The sequence below is a fragment of the Puntigrus tetrazona genome, chromosome 18 (genome assembly GCF_018831695.1).
Source record: "Puntigrus tetrazona isolate hp1 chromosome 18, ASM1883169v1, whole genome shotgun sequence".
Taxonomy (NCBI): domain Eukaryota; kingdom Metazoa; phylum Chordata; class Actinopteri; order Cypriniformes; family Cyprinidae; genus Puntigrus; species Puntigrus tetrazona.
In genome coordinates, this window is record NC_056716.1 from 16,362,104 (window position 1) to 16,381,961 (window position 19,858).

Consider the following 19,858-nt stretch of genomic DNA (forward strand, 5'->3'; position numbering starts at 1 on the left):
TTACTGAAGCTATCGTGGGTTTATAATTTATGTGTAAAATGTAAATGTTGATCATGAATTTTAAAAAAAATCATGTAATTAAAGTCTAAATATAAATAATATACACCTATTTAAATGTAAATGTTCATCTGAGTTAATCATGGAACAGACTGAAGACCGAATCTGTGATTGACAGGCCTCGTTTAACCTTAATATCGTTAACTGTAAGCGCTACAGTAGATGTATTTACAGTAAAGCAGTTGTTGGTTTCGTTCAGTTCAGGTTTTTTTCAGCTCCTGCTGATATTCGATCCGTCGGTCTATATTTATCTGCTCGGAGCTCAGAGCGCATGCGCAGAAACTCACTCTACACCGAAACAGAACACACCAGAGCCGGCAGGTATTTATGACTGCTTTATTACTTTAATGATTTCTAAAATCAAGAAAGAATAAGCTGTTTAGGTAGGTGTGTGTGTGTGTGTGTGTGTGTGTGTGTGTGTGTGTGTGAGAGAGAGAGAGAGAGCGAGAGAGAGTTTCTAACAATGTTTCTTGTAGAAATACAGAACAAAACCTATAACTTTTCTGAGTGTATGATAGTCATTATAAATAATTTGTGCGAACTATAGATTGATGGCTAAATGGATAGATAGATAGATAGATAGATAGATAGTCAAATCACTCAAAATACTTCATTGTCGTGACTGTTTTAAATTCAGTGCTGTCACACACACAAACACCAGAAAATAAAATGAACACAACAGAAGTTGCCCGGCTGCATTGTAAAAAGCGCTTAAAATGACATTGACTTGACTCTTCAGTCGCTGAAGGACTGTGTTTGTGTCGGGGGTCTGCTGCAGGCGTGGGCATGGATGTGTATGAGGTCAGAGGTCGCCTGGACGTGATCACAGAGGAGCTGACGGCGAGTGAGGAGGAGGAGGTGGCTGATGAAGAGGCGTTTGTGATGGTGCAGGACTCTACTGATGTGGCCACACTGAAGGTGAGTCGCACATTTGACGAGTGTGTGACCCGAGCGTCTGAGGTGTGTGACCCATGCTGTGCTTCCCAGGAGCAGCTGTCCAGAAGCAGGAGCAAACTGAGCCAGAAGATCATGGAGATGGAGAACTTCGCCAGTAACCTGGAGGAGATCTTCATCACTGTGGAGGTCTGCACACGGTCTCTGCTGCGACTGCTGGTTGGGCCGTGTTTCATCTGCAGGTGTGTGTCTGCAGGAGAACTTCGGCCGGCAGGAGCAGAATCTGGAGCAGCACTATAACGAAGTTCTGCAGACGCTGTCGCAGAAGAACGAGGCACGAGCCGCGGCGCTGGATGAGCAGAAGAACAGCAAGCTGGAGCATTTGTACGGTCAGCTGCTGCGATGCGGTCAAACACTGGACACAGCCAAAGAGCTGATCGAGAGAGCACAGGAGCTCCACCGCAGACCAGACAAACATGCCTTCCTGCAGGTCAGAGATGCTCGATCAGTTTTATTATAAACCATCTGACTGTGTTTGACCCGCCCCCCTCTCTGATTGACAGGCTGTCATGCCAGTTATGAAGAGGTGAGTAGATGCGGTGTGTAGTTTTTCTAACAATTATTATTTACTCACATTCATGTTGTTCCAAACCCGTGTGCGAGGAACACAAGCCGACGCTCGGCCTTTAGACAGTTTTTGTGGATATTCCTGATAATCACAGTAAACAGTAGATCAGTGATATAATAATTAATTATACTGACATTCTGTTATTTAATTGCATGTCCATTGGTCCTGAACACTAACTCTGCTAACCCTAGAAAACATAGATACTGAAGATCACAGATACTGATGTGACGTCTGCGAGGGTCTGGCATGTTCTGTAATGTTCTGTCTAATCAGAGTCGAGCAGTTTGCCAGAGAGGAAGTGGATCTAAAGCTGGGAGTGTCTCTGGACTTCGATGTCCCGAAGATGGATCTGTCCCACGTCAGACAGATGATGGACTCCATTAATGTACTTCCAGGTCTGACGCTGACCGCAGAATAAAACCTCCAAAATGTACCTAAAAGATTAGATGAACTGAACTGGATAAGCTTTTATTTGGAAACATGTAAATAAACTACAGTGCAAACATTTATAAGTGCTAAACAAATTCCTACAGGAACAATAAGAGAAAATGACGTGACTCTGTCTCAAGTCATACGACTGAATAATTAAAGAGGAATATTATTTTTGCTAAATTCTTTTTTTGGGGAATGTAGAGAGTGTAAATGATAATCTTGACATTGTTAAACCCTTTCCCTTGAATGCTTGCAGTAGGTGTGTTTGACTCTGGTCTCTCTGTCTCTGTCTCTCTGTGTGTGTGTGTGTGTGTGTGTGTGTGTGTGTGTGTGTGTAGCTCCATCGGCTCCGGTCATGAATCCTCAGATCGCTAACTCTGCCACAGACACATCACTGCACGTGTGCTGGAGTCTGTTCTCGGACGACACTGTGGAGTTTTACGAGCTTTCCTGGCGTCTGATCTCTGATGACTGCACTATGGAGATGCAGCAGGAAGGTAAACGCATCATTTACTACCCAAACCAGTTAAACGCAAGCCCCACTGGTCAGCTCTGTTAAAACAGACTTTAATCCAATTGCAGCAAACAGTAATGTTCAGTCTGTCAGGATGTGCTAGCAGCTTTGTACTGAGGTATTGAGGCCAGAGGTTAGGGTTAGGGGTCGGGCACAGGTTAGAGTTTAGACTAGGTTAGGTTAGGCTTACAGGTTTAGTCCTTGAGGTCCACTCTCCTACAGTGTTTAGCTGCTGCAACCCTGATCAAACACACCTGAGATAGCTACAGAGTTAAAAACAGGTGAGCTTGATGATGAATGGAGCAGAACTCTAGAGGAAGGTGAACGTCTGGGTGCAGATCCAGTGTTGGTTTTGTAGGCAAGCATTAAGGTGTGATGTGTGTTCTTTTCTTATTAAAGATTAATCTTGCAGCAGCATTTTGGATTAATTGAAGAGGTTTGAGTGTTCAAGACATGACCTTGTAGAGAGGCCCTGGTTTGGGGTTTAGTATTTGTTTCACTGTTGTGTTTAAAAAGACCAATGCTTTAGAATGGCCGCAGGGTTTGTGTTTAACTCAGATCATCAAGACCCACTCCAAACGACCCCTGTCCTGCAGACTTTACCTTCAGACACTCCTGAATCATTGAGGTCTGGAAGATTAATGGAGATGTCCAGGAGCTGAACTCTGCAGGACTGAAGCTGCTCACACACACTTGTCCAGTCAGCTCTGTGTGTGTGTGTGTGTGTGTTTGCAGTGGCTCAGCTGAAGGTGAAGGAAACTCACTGCACCGTGTCTGATCTGCTTCCTAACGCTCAGTATGAACTTTGGGTGACAGCCACCAACACCACAGGCATCAGCCCGGCCAGCGAGAGGGCCGTCTACATGACGGGTACGTGCCGCTGTCCTGCAGAGCTGCTGGAGTGTACAACAGTGTAACGCAGTGTGTGTGTGTGTGTGTGTGTGTGTGCGTGTGTGTGCGTACGTGCAGTTCCCTCTCCTCCGGTCCTTAAGCCACGGCAGTGTGTGAGCAGCCTGGACTCGGCGCTGATCCGCTGGGACTCTGGAAACACCGATCCAGTGGAGTCGTACACGCTGGAGCTTCACCAGACACATGCAGATGGCTGCTCTGTCACCGAGTTAGTCAGCTTCATTACACACATCCGAATGAGTTCAGAGACAAGCTTCATTACACACTTCAGAGTGAGTCTAGAATGAGTCTAGAGATTAGCTTTATTACACACATCAAAATGAATCTAGAGACAAGCTTTGCTACACACAAGTCTAGAACGATTCTAGAGATGAGCTTTATTACACACATCAAAATGAATCTAGAATGAGTACAGAGGCAAGCTTCAATAAACAGATGTATTTAGTTTGGGAAAAGCCAGGATGTTTTCCTCATAGCCTCGTATGCACAAACCACATCAAGACACAAACCTCAAACCTTGTTAGTTTGGTCACACCGGTGAGGTTGATGTTTGAGTCGTCTAGTCTTGAGTATTTAGATCTCTGACTAAATCCATAGTATTCTATGAACCGACAACAGTTTTTGTTTTGTTTAGGGGCGAGTTTATCAGAAATAGTTCATATGCCAATAAGAGTAGTGTAAAAAAGAAATTAAGAGTTTAAACCAGCAGAGACTAGGTTTCACATTATTTCACAAAAACAGAGCACAATAAAAGCAGGGCTGGTGGGTAAATAGCTAACCTGTGACTGCTGGCGAGTTTGTGGGTTAGTTTGGAGGTCCATCTGATCACGTGTTCTCTGTGTCTCTTTCAACAGGTCCATCGTGGCGATCCCATCCTGCGAGTGTCTGCTGCAGCTTCAGCCCCGGAAGAACTACATCATCCACATCAGAGCCGTGAACATCGGGGGCCCGAGTGACCGGAGCCAGCCCATCACTGTCTCCACCATAGGTTCCCACCTCCCCTGACATTCGATTCAGTTTTCAGTCCACGTTTATTTCTGTTGCCCTTTTCATGATAGAGACTGTTGCAAAGCAGCTTTACAGAACATTAGTTAAAATGTCTACATTATATTTACTAATATCTTATCAGCAGTGACTATATCAAGTTGATGTCCATATCATGCAGTTAGTTAATGATGTAATCAAACAGTAGTAGCAGCACAAACACTATCAGCAATGCTTAGAAGTTGTGATCAATGTTTGGTAGTTTGTATGTTGGGTCAAGGTTGGAATCATCTCTTCTTAGATTAGACTAGTTAGGTATGCAGGAGCTATACCATTAATATTAAATATTTTTATGACTTGGTAAGAAGTCCCTGCATTTTGGACTACCTGTAGCTTGTTTATTGAAGATGCAGCTAGCAGTGCAATACAATAGTCCAGTCATTATTGCATGAATTAGCTTTTCTGCATGAGATTCTGTGTCCTGTGTGAAATAAGTAATATCTGTGTCTTATCCAAATTTAATAAGAATTAATTCAAAATGATCGGTAATCAAGTTTTCTACAATTTAACACACTTTTAGCTTAGATAATTTTTTTGTGGCATGTGTGAGCACAGGTACATTCTTCCACCTGCTGGAAGACACCGCACATCCGAGCCTGTCTCTGTCAGCTGATGGCCTCACTATGTTCTATCTGGATGAAGATCTTCCCATCAGTCACATGACCTTCAGCGACAACACCTTCAACAGGTGAGGCAGTGAGTCGGTTGCTTTGGGTTGGTTCGGAGCTGCTAACGAGTGTCTCCTGCAGGTGCGTGGCGGTTCTGGGTGACCTAGTGCCCGTCAGAGCCCAGTACTACTGGGAGATCGAGGTGGACGAGAGCACAGAGTTTCGTGTGGGTGTAGCGTACGAGGACACACAGCGCAACTCATACCTGGGCGGGAACAACACGTCCTGGTGCATGAGACACATCCTCACGCCGTCCAGGTGCGTCACAGCAAACGCTCAAGCAATGAAATATGGGTGAAAACATTACGTTTTCTTTACATGTGTGTGCAACATGTGCATCTGAAAACGTATTACTCAGCCAGTGGTACTTGCTGTTTAAAATTAAAATCTGTAAGAAAATTGATTTTAAATACATGCAAAACGGGACAGTTCTGTCTGTAGTGTTGCTGAGGGCGCCATGTTCTGGAGACTACTTTCTTTGTGCTTCCAAAAGAACACACAACTAGAAATCAGTGTTAACTTCCAGAACAGAAACACATATTAGTGTGTTGTTCAGCACATTTACAGAGGACTGATTCCTGAACCTGACAGAGCAGTTTATGCTGACTGAACAGAGACTATAAAGAGACTGATTCCAAGTCTACAAGAACAGTCTGCTGCTTCTGACTCACAACCTTTAAGTTATGTTTTCTTATTAAAAGAACCTGCTACTTACCATTTAAAAGTGAGTTTTGAGCAGTTTAGAGTAATGCTTATTTGTCATATTTCCAATCATGAATGCAGATGTGGTGTAATGTTTGAGGCACATGTAAAAAGACAGTATAACTCATGATAATCAGCAATTAGGTCTCCACTGGATGCAGCATCGTGTTATGGTAGTCAGCCAATCACAACACACTAGAGCACTGGCCAATCAGAGGACTTTTTTGTACAAGTCAAGCCATTTCAGATCGTTTTTATTTTTTTAAACATTGCATTACAATGTACTTTTTAACATTATATGACCACTCTAATAATGAAGTAGATTATTGCATCACTAACATGAAAACAAAAAAAAAAAAAGTTTGAATGTCACACGAACCTTCAGGTCTCTGCGAGAAAGTCGCAGCAGTAAAACAAACTCACAGCATCATGATTGCTGTAACCTCACACACGACAGACTACAACCCATCTGATCTTTTCTTTGTCCTGCAGGCATAAATACGAGTTCCTGCACAACGGCTGGACGCCGGACATCCGCATCACCGTGCAGCCGCTGCGGATCGGTGTGTTTCTGGATTATTCCCGTGGGATCCTCTCCTTCTTCAACGCCGCGCTACAGCAGCACCTCTACACCTTCAGCGCTCAGTTCCTGCACTACGTCCAGCCGTGTTTTGCTCTGGATAATCCCGGAGCACTGATGCTCCACACCGGACTGACCACGCCGTCACACATCACTCAGGCCTGAGCTGAATAAACCAGACACCAGCATCTGTGTGGACTTGCTTTCTTTTATTATTCCATAGGAACAGTTACACAGCGGTCAGTAAAACATGTGATCAAATAAAAGTGTGCTGCTGCAGTTCAGTGTTCAGACGGTGCTCTTGCTCCCGCTGCGCATGCGCTCCTCCTCCTCATCCGACGAGTCTCCTCCGTACGGAACCAGTCCAGAGGAGCCGCTTCTAGATTCTTCTGGGATCTTCATCTTCTTCATCATCAGCTGTTCTTCAGCTGCAGGGAGATCAAAGACTTCATCGGGTCATTCCTCACTTCAGTTTCAAGAGTAAAGTAGCTAGTGTGTGTGTGTGTTGAATACGAGTGTAAGCACCCCTGTGTGTGTGTGTGTAAGCACACCTGTGTGTGTGAGGGTACTGCTGCAGGTCTCTTCTCTCGGTCTCTTTCTGATTGGAGCTGCTGGTGGCGGCATCAATGTCCTGAACACAAAAAAAAAACATCAGAAGTCACTGGCGTGTCTCCAACTGTAACCAACCCATCCTTAACTCTAACCTCAATGAATACACAACACACTTAAAAACAAACAAAACCAGTTACAGGCATTAAAAGACAGCGGAGATCAGTGTATGATCATGTGACACGGCAACAATTAGTGAAACATTGTATAATAATAACGACGGCAGGAAACAGAGCACGACTAAACAGAGAAACAAGAGCCATAAAGACCTGCTGTCATCCGCTGCACTGATGTCCTTCACTGAAACATCTGTGGAGACCTGAGGACGGATAAACACACACACACACACACACATACACACACAGGTGAGTCTCAATGACAGTCTGACACGTCACAAAAAAACAAACAAAAAAAAAAAAAACACACACCTGTGCTTTCTGCTCCTCTTCATCAGAGTGTTGCTTTGGACTGGAGCAGCTGTCTGCATCCTCACCCTGACACACACACACACACACACACACACACAGGGTTTGTTAGAGCGCTCATGCGGTCAGTGTTCAGGTCTGAAGGGCAGGGACTCACCTGCAGCTGGAAGCCGCTCTGTTTGCAGACTGGATACTGCACCGCGCCGCTGCTCTGCTGTGATTGGCTGCTCACTGCGCTGGAGTTTTCCCAGAAGGCACCGGGGTACGTGGGATAGGAGCTCGGGTAGCCGTACCACGACTGACCACCGTAGCTGTTATTTGCAGAGTATGCCGAGTGTGTGGAGTAAACTGAAAGAAGCACGTCAGTTGATGTCTACAGTGAAACCATGAAGGGAGCTCTGCATGACGCTAAATCCTCATCATCGGAGGGGCAGTAACTCCACCAGCTGTGTGTGTGTGTGTTCAGATTACACACATGCAACATAACACAGGTTTCAGGGGGTCTGAGCAAGCGATCGTACGCTCTTCAGTTTCAATGCCAGGCATAACAGAGCTCCCTGATGCCCAGAATTGTAGATATACTGTAGTATAATTACCTAATAATTCAGCAAATATTGAAATATATTTTCCTCCCATCTAGTTGTGTAGTACACATTTTCTTTCCATACACAGCGAGCCGTTGAGAAACATTCGAGGCATTAACACGATGACGATCAACTTCTGAGGATTAAAACTAGAACTTCTGAAACAGCCCTCAATCGAGTCATTTTCTGAAGAGTGTGTAAACATGAGACTTCAGATCAGAACAAGCATCAGGTCAAAGCTAGCAGGAGAGAAAACACACCTGGAGCAGAAGATGAGGAAGAATACGACGACATGATCCGTGTGTGTTCTGCCCGCACCTGAACAACAAACAACAACACACTGAGTATGTGTACACACACACACACACACACACACAGAGAGAGAGAGGGTTTCTCACACACACACACACACACCGTGTCCAGGAGATTCTCGCACAGCTTCTTGGCTGCATCCAGGCCTGCGGCATTTGGGTGGCTGTAAGACACACACACAGGGTCAGAAACACACACACACACACACACACACACACACACACACACACAGGAGCGGCGGAGCTTCACCTGATGTACAGGTAGAGCGGCTCGAAGGACTCTCGGCGGGACGCCTGCTCGATGTAGCCGGAGCCTCTTCCTCGGAGGAAGACCCGAGCGCCGGTCTCAGACTGAATGTGCTGCAGGTACGAGCCGGACGGACCCTCCACACGCTCTCTCACGGTGAAGGACGGATGAGATTGCTCCAGGCCTACAAAGATCTTAGTGTGCACAAAACTCTGCAACCAACAAGACGCCACAGTCATTCACTCCGCCTCCAAACACGTCAAAGCTGAGAGCCTGACGCCTAGCGCTGGGGCTTCTGGGTAAAGATGGGACGGAGCGGCACGCGTCGCCATCTGAAAGCAGACGCGCTGCAGGGTGAATGTGGTCTATACTACAGTGGGGGCGTGTGTGTGTGTGTGTGTGTGTGCTACAAACAGTAGAACTGTTCAAGAGCAGTGTGTGAGTGTTACAGACGAGGTATTCAGTCTTTACCATGTCATTTAAACATCATCATCATCATCATCATCAGGGAATCAAATGAACCCAAACAAACAGCATGTCGTTCCAAACCGGTGTGACAGACGAGACGAGCAGAACAAACACACTGCTGGGAATAAAATCATCCGCCGAAACAAACCCATGCTTACACTCACAGAACTTCACCCGATGAAGACCATACTCTGGTTATAGATCTAATATGTAAACAGATTGTTGATTCAGATTAGTCACATCCTGTTCTATTCAGATTATGAAAGTGTAGTATAGACACACACCCCTCAGTGATGAGCCAGGACCAAACCTTCAGCTCTCATCAAGTGACGATGGGGTTCGTGTGTTTGTTCACGTTGATCTGACTCAACACTGAATCAGAGTCAGACCGCAAAGGAAGAGAACTCTGATTGGATGCCTAGTTAGGGAATGAGTTCCAGAGAATTAAAGCAAAAGTAGATGAAAGCGATTAAATTACAGAAGAACAAACAAGACTGTTCTAATATTCCAGTATGTGAATATTATATAACGTGAGCCACATGAAGAGAATTACGAACATCACTGATATTCAAACTTGTACACAAGCGCTTTGTTTTATATAAACTAAGAATCTTCTCTTTATTCCAGTTTCTCAGTTTAAATGATGAATATTCACTACTGACAGCAGCTGATAGAGACCACTGTAGTCTGTGTTCAACCACAGCTTTTTCCCCTGGAATATTCTGCATATGATTAAAGCTTATAAGAGCTGCTTTTGGAATAAGGTCAATAATCAGATTACTGATGTCCATGAATCAATCAAGGTCTGAATCAGACGAGATCACTCCGGTCTGGAACGACAGGTTTGCTGGAGTCCGAGTCGGTCGTGTGTCAGCGGTGCAGTGAACTCTGACCTCTGTCTGTAGGCCGGAGTCGTTCTAGCTGCTGTTTCTGTAGGAGATGTGTATCAGCAGAGACCACATGCTGCGAGGCCCTGCCTTCTTAACCTCCCCACACACACACACACACACACTCTCTCTCTCTCTCTCTCTCACCCCCGTGTGCAGCGGGGCCGGTTTGTGTCCAGGGGCCGCGCTGAGGGTCTGGCGGTACACGGGGACGGTGGGCATCACGGCGGGCTGCTGTCCACCCGACGAGCGCAGAACATCCTCGGAGATGATCTCCTTTATTCTGGCCACTGCCTCTGAAAAACACGAGTTATAAACGTGACGCTTCTGTAAAGCACACCTAAATAGAGGCTAATCTAAGCAGTAGTCACGTTCACCGAGGAGTGTGTTCAGTGTTCCTGCAGCTTCAAGAATTAGAGATGTGTACCACACACACACACACACACACACACACACACACACACACACAGACATTTCTTCATTCTGTCACAGATGGAGTTTTTGGTTCCTTGCCGCTGTCGTCTCTGTCTTACTCTGAATTCAATAAAATGCCTTTAACTGAAAAGTGTTTAATCTTATAATACGTCACTATCACTATTCTCCTCTTTGATAAGGTTCAGTGCGTCGACTCAATCTGTTTTGTAAAAAGCACTATATAAATTAAACATGAGTTAAGTCAAACACTCCATGTTCACAGACAAACAAAGAAAAGCAGTGCTGGAAAAAACCCCGGACTAAGTACTACTGTATGTCTTTATGGAACATTTATAATTAATAGACATTTTGAATTAAATGGATTTTTTTCCTTCACTTGTTTAAATTTGAGCATATGTAGAAAAGGTTTGTACAGGTTTATGTAAGTTTATGCAACTTCTGCAAAGATATGAAAAGACAACATGTTGACTAATTTTAATAGGACTAATAAAGAAAAAAAAAGTTACTTAAATCATGTAAAAAATCCATCTTTAATAAAAATCAACAGTCAAACATCCTGAAAAAGAAAAATGATCACAGAGCCTTACATTCAGATGTTTGCAGGACACATGAATTAACAAAAAGCTGCTTGGATTATAAAGCTTCAGTACTTACTGTTGACGTTCTCCTGAGAGCGGCCTTGAACATGAAGATACAGCGGTCTCACCCTACACACACACACACACACACACACACACACACACACACAGAGTGAGAGAGCAGATATATACAGAGAGCGAGAGAGAGAGCGAGCGAGAGAGACAGAGAGAGAGCGAGCGAGAGAGAGCGCGAGAGACAGAGCGAGAGAGAGCGCGAGAGACAGAGCGAGAGAGAGCGCGAGAGAGAGAGCGAGAGAGAGCGCGAGAGACAGAGCGAGAGAGAGCGCGAGAGACAGAGCGAGAGAGAGCGCGAGAGAGAGCGCGAGAGAGAGAGCGAGAGAGAGAGAGAGAGAGAGAGAGAGAGAGAGAGAGCGAGAGAGAGCAGAGAGAGAGAGAGAGAGAGAGAGAGCGCGAGAGAGAGAGAGAGAGAGAGAGCGCGAGAGACAGAGCGAGAGAGAGAGCGCGAGAGACAGAGCGAGAGAGAGCGCGAGAGACAGAGCGAGAGAGAGCAGAGAGAGAGAGAGAGAGAGAGCGAGAGAGAGAGAGAGAGAGAGCGCGAGAGAGAGAGAGAGCGAGAGAGAGAGAGAGAGAGAGAGAGAGCGAGAGAGAGCGCGAGAGACAGAGAGAGAGAGAGCGCGAGAGACAGAGAGAGAGAGCGCGCGAGAGAGAGAGAGAGAGAGCGCGAGAGACAGAGAGAGAGAGAGAGCGCGCGAGACAGAGAGAGAGAGAGAGCGCGAGAGACAGAGAGAGAGAGAGCGCGCGAGAGAGAGAGAGAGAGAGAGAGAGCGCGAGAGACAGAGAGAGAGAGAGAGCGCGAGAGAGAGAGAGAGAGAGCGCGAGAGACAGAGCGAGAGAGAGCGCGAGAGACAGAGCGAGAGAGAGCGCGAGAGACAGAGAGAGAGAGAGCGCGAGAGACAGAGAGAGAGAGAGCGCGAGACAGAGCGAGAGAGCGCGAGAGACAGAGAGAGAGAGAGAGACAGAGCGAGAGAGAGAGAGAGAGAGAGAGAGAGAGAGAGAGAGAGCGCGAGAGAGAGAGCGAGAGAGAGCGCGAGAGACAGAGAGAGAGAGAGAGCGCGAGAGACAGAGCGAGAGAGAGCGCGAGAGACAGAGAGAGAGAGAGCGCGAGAGACAGAGAGAGAGAGAGCGCGAGAGAGAGAGAGAGAGAGAGCGCGCGAGAGACAGAGAGAGCGCGAGAGACAGAGAGAGCGCGAGAGACAGAGAGAGCGCGAGAGACAGAGAGAGAGCGAGAGACAGAGAGAGCGAGAGACAGAGAGAGAGCGAGAGACAGAGAGAGAGCGAGAGACAGAGAGAGAGCGAGAGACAGAGAGAGAGCGAGAGAGAGAGAGAGAGAGAGAGAGAGAGAGAGAGCGCGAGAGACAGAGAGAGAGAGAGAGAGACAGAGAGAGCGAGAGACAGAGAGCGAGCGCGAGAGACAGAGAGAGAGAGAGAGAGAGAGAGAGAGAGAGCGCGCGAGACAGAGAGAGAGCGCGAGAGAGAGAGAGAGAGCGCGAGAGACAGAGAGAGAGGCGCGAGAGACAGAGAGCGGCGCGAGAGACAGAGAGCGAGCGAGAGACAGAGAGCGAGCGCGAGAGACAGAGAGCGCGCGAGAGACAGAGAGAGAGCGCGAGAGACAGAGAGAGAGCGCGAGAGAGAGAGAGAGCGCGAGAGACAGAGAGAGAGCGCGAGAGACAGAGAGAGAGCGCGAGAGACAGAGAGAGCGCGAGAGACAGAGAGAGAGCGCGAGAGACAGAGAGAGAGCGCGAGAGAGAGAGAGAGCGCGAGAGACAGAGAGAGAGCGAGAGACAGAGAGAGAGCGCGAGAGACAGAGAGAGCGAGAGACAGAGACACTACCCTGTGCTGCTGCTTCTGTCTGTGTCACTCATGTACAGGCCTTTAGTGGACACCAGCGCTCCGCTCAGCTGACTGATCTACAGCACAGACAGAGGAGAGTCACGTGTGTGTGTGTGTAGGTCACGGCTGCTCTCGCTTATGGCCTGTTTGTGTCACCACACGTGTTTCTGTAGGAGGAGTGTGTGTGTGTGTGTGTGTGTGTGTGTGTGTGTGTGTGAGACAAACCTCATCTTGAGTTTTGCCTCTAGTCAGCAGGTTCCTGCACTCCATCGCTACATCATTTATGTCGACTTCAGCCACGACGATCTCCTCAGCAGAGACCAGAGGAGCAGCGGGCGGTGCCTGCAACACACACGCACACACACACACACACGTGAGCTCGGAGCAGCAGCAGTGCATCATGGGACAGCAGCGGGGCGGTCAGTACTTTACTGGGCAGCGGCTGTAGGGGCTTCAGTTTGCCTTTGGCCATCAGCATGGCGTTGATTTTAGCCGCCATCGCTGCAGCCATCTCCACGCCTCCCTGAGGAGCTCCAGACACATCCTGTGAGCCGCGGGACACACACACCTCGCTCGCAACGCCCGTCTCACGCCGGTCCCACCGGCTGTTCACACACCTGCAGAGAACAGAGCCCCGTTAGCAACCGCTCTCAGCCTGATACACCTGTGTGTGTGTGAGTGAGTGTGTGTGAGCTGATGAACATGCAAGGAGCGTTTAAGAGTGTGTGTGACATGTATGAGTGTGTGTGTACAGGAGTGAGGTGCGTTTAGGAGTGTGTGAGGTGTGTGTAGGTCACGGCTGCTCTCGCTCATGGCCTGTTCTCATCACCACACATGTTTCTGTCGGAGGAGAGTATCAACAGAACTCTAGAGCTGAGAGAGTCTGTCTTCAGGTCCTCCACTGACACACACACACACACACACACACACACACACACACACACACACACACGACTCTGAATCGATCAGAATAAAGACTTGGAGTCTTCTAGAGCTGAATCTGAGTCTAGCTGAGTTTCTCTTATTTAACCCGTTTATTGCTGTGACGTCACACAGAACATTCCGAGCATAACGTTTAAAAGAACAGAGTTTCATTTGAACAAAGAGAGACTCAATCGAGAGAAAGTTTCTCCTCTGAGTTCAGAATCAGGAGAAACACACTCACGGTGACCCAGAAGACATCGCGGGACTCCAGAACCGAAGCGACGCTGAAGAGAAGCTTTAAAGCTAAAGTTCGCTCATGGATTCACAAACACTCGGCGCGAGGCCTCGAGCGGAAGTCACGTGACGCGCGTCTTCTTCTGCCCCTTATAGTCAGCGGCCGCAGGCGGAAGTGCGCAAGACGCTGGCGAGCGTCACCGGAAGGACTGTTGCGTTTATAGTAGGCTCTGTTTACATTTCTCTAAAACGTTGACGGCAGAATTAAAGTTCACAACTCAAAGGTAGTACAAAACATACAATCAACAACATAAAAATAAAAAAGAGTAATAAAAAAATAAAACAAGTGTGTTTAGAGTGTAAACAAATAAAGGAGTGGGATTAATACATTACAAACTTTAAAAAAAGTGGAGACTTACATTCCTTCAGAAGAGGAAAAGAGTCACAGACAGGTAAGGTTTTAACAGCTTTTTTCTTCTTAGAAGAAAAGGTATTATCAAAATATTTTATAAAAACAATAAAACGAGGTCTTAAGATTGAACATCTGTGCTAAGGGAGGTTTCTGTTTTAGTTAGATCGGGCCACGCACCACTAAAGCTCAAAAAGGAAGGGTTTTTATGTTTTATTTTTCTTTCACGGCGAGGCGCGCTTTCTTCTGTTTGTTCTGCCTCTGGAAAAACAGTCCAATCAGCGTCGAGCATCGTTTTGTTGTGGTCCCGCCCCTTTTGGGGTGATTTCTGGGTGTTCCCGGAGACTTTCGTTCTGTTCCCTTCATGATGAGCTGATTTCTTTTATTTTTAAATAGTGTTTTACTGTGTTTAATCATTCCAAATACATATCCGTGTATATTTATAACTTTGACGTGGGGAAGTGGTCTGTTGGCGTCTCCTTGTGGTTCTTCTTGGTACTGCAGCTGGACTTGTAGTTATATACAGTATATATTTGTTTATATGTAAATAAAACATTCTCATAGATTTTGCTGATGCACTGTATACATAAATCTTGAATTATTATTATTAGAATTAAAAGCCTTTTTTGTGAGAATCATCCTCAGTCTTGAATTTGGTAAAACAATTTTATGTATTTAAAATGTTTCGTATCTTAATACTTTTCCTTTTTTAAATACTGGGGTTATATCGGGGTGTATAATAGTTTGGGATGTGGCGCCTCACCTAGAAAATTTGCAAGAACCAAAATCAGATTCACAGCATAAAATTGTTTCCTTTTCATACTCAATAAATGTGTTTCATGTTACTCCTAATAAAGCTTAAAACATCTTGGGAAAATTTCTAGGCTGGTTTGAAGGCGGTGGTTTAGTCACAGCTGATTGCTTCAGTTCAGAGTTTTCTATTTGAAAGCATCCAGCAGAAGGTCACTTTCCTTTAAGAGCTTGTTTCTTGTTCCTGAGCTGTCCTCTTCTCATCTGACAGAGAGTCTCCTGGCCCTCGTCACACTTCCTGTGCTGTTCTTAATGAATTGAAATGTGACCCCGGAGCACAGAACCAGTCATAAAGGTCCATTTTCATGAAATAGATTTATACATAATCTTGGCTGAGATACAACTATTTGAAAATACATAAATGAAAATCACCTTTAAAGATACCACAATGAAGCACTTAGCCATGAATATTACAAATTAAAAATGTTTGAAATAACTATTAAAAAAAAGTTTTGAAATATTTATTTTTTAAATCGACAAAATATCTTCAAGTTAATATCCTAATGATTTCTGGGACATTTTTACAATGAATTGTTGTCTATTGCTATAAATATTCCTGTGGGGGTCGTTTATGTACTGTGAAAAGAATCACAGAAACCCAAGCAGAGACGCTTCTGCAGCTTGAAGACTTGATCAACCTCTTTCAGTTTAGATAACAACTTGATTTCTCTTCATACTGGAGCTCAAAAACCACAGGACTGATCTGAAGATGATAATGAAACACAACCAACATAAGAAGCCCAAAACAGCTCTCGATCGGTTTGATGAACATGAAACGGTGCAATGAACCACAGGAGCAGTTCTGATCTTCACATCTACAAACCAATCCATCAGTCTTCTACAAGTCACTGAAACCAAACACTTCTTCTCACCCGGAGTTCGGTGTTATTTCGTGACAATCGAGCACACATCGTCACCCGAGGCTCACCTGGACATTAGTTTTATTATTGTAGTTTCATTTATTATTGTAGTTCTGCTTTACAATAAAAAATAGCTTTTTTTTTATTAAATCAAAAAGGGCAGTACAACAAATACTACAATGATGTAGAAATACTTTACAATTTAAATAATTCCTTTTGACATTACAGATGAGAATTTAAAGAGGAATTTGAAGAAGAGGTAATTCATCATGAAAGTAATGTCACGACGCAAAAAAAAAAAAGAAATCATAATGGTCCTAAATACAAAATATAATCTCATTCTTTCGTTTGGGAGCGCAGCGCGGCCGGGCTGAAGACGCTGGTCTGTGGCGTGATTCGGAGGAAGATGATCGAAGGAAGTGCTGGTGGGACGCTTCAAAACACCAGCAGCGTTTGAGCCCAGAAACACAGAAAGAATCCAATAAACAGAACCCCGACGGAGAGAGAATCCTTCACGGACACAGACGCCAAAAACAGGATGAAGAATGAATGATCCTCCCTCTCCCAGGAGTCTGAGATGCTTCACATCGTTCCAGTGTAAAATTGATCATCTAGAAAAATATTGAGATTTACTTCATATAACGTGAGCGTGTTAAAAACCGCAGAAGTCCGTCGCCGGCGCCGTGAGCCGTATAAATAGAGCGTATAAAATAAGGCAGCAGTCTCGTCAGTAGATCGACCAAATAGAAAATCTCTGGAGGAAAACCGTTCAAGGCCCGAAGTCTTCACAGATGCTCGCGGAAATAAAAACGTGACGCTTCCTTCTGAGTCTGCAGATATTACACACAATAACATCATCATCATCATCATTCGTGTTAATCACCTTTGGCGTTTAGATCATCTCTCATTCTGAGGGGATTTATTAGCTAACATGATTCTCATCATTAGTTATTAAAAAAAACAAAACGAGGAACAGCTGGACCAAACTAGTGCTCCACAGTCGAGACGATCTCTAGTGTTTCGTCACAGGAGACGCTGTCCGTCCGTCGCTCAACTGTTAGCTCCGCTCGTCCTCACACACACACACACACACACACACACACACTGTGTGTGTGTGTGTGTGTCACTCCGGAGGAGGTCGCAGGCTGCGCAGCTTCTTCTCATCCAAACCCTTCCAGTACTTGAAGTTGTTGTCCAGATGCTGCATTAGATTGGGCAGATCAGCAAACGCTGGAAACACAGAGAAGACACTTCAGACATGACCATCATTTACTTGATCTGAAACCATTTGACCGGAAGAGTGTGTTCATTCAGAGCAGCTTGCTAAAGACAATCACAGTCCAAACAACGGCAGAAAGAATGATCCGTTTCTCACCGTCCCAGGCGTCGAACATGTCTGTGATGAAGTAGTCGATGAAGGAGATCTGGGATTTGGGAATACTGCAGGTGTTCCGATCAAACACGGGCATCACGACCGGAAGACCCTGCTGCTTCTCCTCATCCGTCTGAAAAACAGAGACACGACTAAATCCTGCTGCTGCCTTTAGACTCGTTCATCACTTCCTCTCACAACCACACACACACACACACACACACTGTGCGAAATACTCCTCTGAGATGCGTCCGGCCCACTCGATGCACAGCTCCAGCGGTCTGCAGGGGTTCGAGATATCAGCACATTTGATCAACATCCTCTTCACCAGGATCCGGTTCTCTGGAGCCGTCAGGATGCTCTTCACTGAGTCCTCCTCACCATTACCCTACACACACACACACACACACACACACACACTCATTAATATCCCAACATCCCATTTGTTTACCTTCAAATCTCTGATGGTGTGTGTGTGTGTGTGTGTGAGAGAGAGAGTCTCACCCCGTTCTCCTCCAGTGCTGCCAGTGGTTTGTTGATACTGTTGACAAACTTGTTGACGTGTTCAAAGTGTTTGGTCATCTCAGTGGCGAGGACCATGTCTATGACGGCCTGCCGGAGCGTGCGGTACTCGTTCCTGTGAGAGAGACAAAGAGAGAGAGAGTGTGTGTGTGTGTGAGTTTGAGTGTGTGTGTGTGTGAGCGAGTGTGTGTGTGTGTGTGTGTCTGTGTCTGTGTGAGCGAGTGTGTGTGTGTGTCTGTGTGTGTGTGAGTGTGAGCGAGTGTGAGTGTGAGCGAGTGTGTGTGTGAGCGAGTGTGTGTGTGAGCGAGTGTGTGTGTGAGCGAGTGTGTGTCTGTGTGTGTGTGTCTGTGTGTGTGTCTGTGTGTGTGTGTGTGTGTGTGTGTGTGTGTGTGTGTGTGTCTGTGTGTGTGTGTGTCTGTGTGTGTGTGTGTCTGTGTGTGTGTCTGTGTGAGCGTGTGTCTGTGTGAGCGTGTGTGTGTGTCTGTGTGTGTGTGTGTGTGTGTGTGTGTGTGTGTGTGAGCGTGTGTGTGTGTCAGCGTGTGTGTGTGTCTGTGTGTGTGTGTGTGTGTGTTTGTGTGAGTGTGTGTGTGTGTGTATCCGGCTGCACACAGTTCAGCAGCGAGTGACCTCAGCAGCACATCTAATGCTCCAGCACAGCTCAGCTCAGCGTACCTCTCCATGTTCTTGAAGATGTTGCACTTGTCGTCTCGGGTGGTGATCTGGAAGGCGAGCGCAGCGTGATGACTCTCCAGCACGGCTGTGTCATTGTACAGAATGGCCAGCTCACTTCCTGCGTTACACAGGAAGGAGTTTGTGCGGCCAGGATGATCGACGTCATGCACGGTCGCCGCGATCAGAGCCGCCACCTCGTCTATGGGATCCAGACTTTGCTGAAAGAGACACACGACCGCTGCGCTAAAACGTCACGTCTTTCGTTAGCATGCGCTGAGGATCACGTCTAGTGAAAGATGTTCACAAACTGCATCCAATCACATCAAACACAACACCAGGACACAAACAGCACCATGAAGTCCTGACCAGCTCAACCCTCTCAGGAGTTATGAGTGTGTTTGTCAGGATATTATATAGGAGTGTTTATTTACACTGACTCCGCCCACCACCCATGTGATTGGGCTAGTCAACACTACAAAAGATAAATCACCAATCAACAACTTCCGTGGCGTAGATGGTAAGGCGCATGGAGTTTAAACCCACTTTAAAAAAAAAAATAAAAATCTTCTATCACATCAGAAAGACATTTATTTTTAATAAGTGTGTGTGTGTGTGTGTACTGGTATATATGTACCATACTACAACACACATTGAACTGAGGACAGTGTCTGTAAAACAAAAGGCTTAAAGGCTTAAAAAAACAAAAACAAACATACAGAATGGTGATGCAAAAATTGCCAGTAGTTTCCTGTGAGGAGTCAGTTTAGGTGTAGGGTTGGTGCACCGTGATAGAAAATACAGACTGTACAGTATAAAAACCATTACACATATAGAGAGTCTCTATAAACCACAATGCAAGTGTGTGTGTGTGTGTTCACCTTGACGCGCTCCTTGCACAGGAAGTACGCGGTGGCGTGCAGCACATCTGCGGCGTGTGTGGAGTTGTGGTAAGAGTTGCTGGAGTGATAATTGGCCTCGATGATCTGCAGCCAGGAGCGAAGCGTCGCCTCCGGACAGCTCAGGAAATCACAGACACCGAACCGCGAGAAGATCTTCAGACCCAGATACGTTAAAGGCCTGGAAATAAACCCAGAGAGGCGTGAGGACGACCGGTACACTACACACACATCTGTACAGAATCTACACTTAAGTGTGTTTAGATAGAAGTAAAC

General features: G+C 46.0%; 3 protein-coding genes and 1 long non-coding RNA gene across 9 annotated transcripts in view; 2 read left to right on the forward strand and 2 right to left on the reverse strand.

Annotated features, from left to right (window-relative positions):
• Positions 1-141: 141 nt before the first annotated feature.
• Positions 142-6,707, forward strand: LOC122362844 (fibronectin type III and SPRY domain-containing protein 2). Of its 4 annotated transcripts, none has more exons than XM_043264482.1 (13): positions 239-378; positions 797-975; positions 1,051-1,140; positions 1,208-1,441; positions 1,515-1,537; positions 1,853-1,974; positions 2,350-2,508; positions 3,261-3,395; positions 3,495-3,642; positions 4,289-4,422; positions 5,034-5,166; positions 5,228-5,404; positions 6,341-6,707. In XM_043264482.1, exons 2-13 carry the CDS (start codon positions 844-846, stop codon positions 6,591-6,593), a joined length of 1,740 nt encoding a protein of 579 aa, XP_043120417.1. In that variant the 5' UTR covers positions 239-378; positions 797-843; the 3' UTR covers positions 6,594-6,707. The 4 variants fall into 4 exon arrangements, with proteins under 4 accessions (XP_043120415.1, XP_043120413.1, XP_043120417.1 ...); XM_043264481.1 differs by having other exon boundaries at positions 240-378; positions 1,045-1,140; XM_043264480.1 differs by having other exon boundaries at positions 142-378; positions 836-1,140.
• Positions 6,619-14,201, reverse strand: LOC122362845 (KH homology domain-containing protein 4-like). Of its 3 annotated transcripts, XM_043264483.1 has the most exons (14): positions 14,049-14,201; positions 13,311-13,500; positions 13,109-13,225; positions 12,884-12,960; positions 11,049-11,101; positions 10,107-10,255; positions 8,608-8,816; positions 8,461-8,521; positions 8,307-8,364; positions 7,620-7,810; positions 7,466-7,531; positions 7,307-7,356; positions 6,980-7,059; positions 6,619-6,856 (listed from the first exon to the last, which is right to left on the reverse strand). In XM_043264483.1, exons 1-14 carry the CDS (start codon positions 14,063-14,065, stop codon positions 6,717-6,719), a joined length of 1,458 nt encoding a protein of 485 aa, XP_043120418.1. In that variant the 5' UTR covers positions 14,066-14,201; the 3' UTR covers positions 6,619-6,716. The 3 variants fall into 3 exon arrangements, with proteins under 3 accessions (XP_043120418.1, XP_043120420.1, XP_043120419.1); XM_043264485.1 differs by lacking the exon at positions 14,049-14,201 and having other exon boundaries at positions 13,316-13,457; XM_043264484.1 differs by lacking the exons at positions 8,461-8,521; positions 8,608-8,816.
• Positions 14,202-14,334: 133 nt separating this feature from the next.
• Positions 14,335-16,563, forward strand: LOC122362848. The gene is made up of 2 exons (XR_006253168.1): positions 14,335-14,493; positions 15,472-16,563. It is a non-coding gene; the product is annotated as an uncharacterized LOC122362848 (long non-coding RNA).
• The window catches only part of pde8a (phosphodiesterase 8A), a 22,230-nt gene continuing 18,609 nt past the window's right edge, over positions 16,238-19,858 (reverse strand). The window contains 6 exon segments of the mRNA XM_043264476.1: positions 16,238-17,350; positions 17,496-17,625; positions 17,716-17,880; positions 17,997-18,129; positions 18,687-18,904; positions 19,565-19,763. Of these exon segments, the coding sequence (XP_043120411.1) occupies positions 17,244-17,350; positions 17,496-17,625; positions 17,716-17,880; positions 17,997-18,129; positions 18,687-18,904; positions 19,565-19,763 (952 nt within the window). The 3' untranslated portion in view covers positions 16,238-17,243.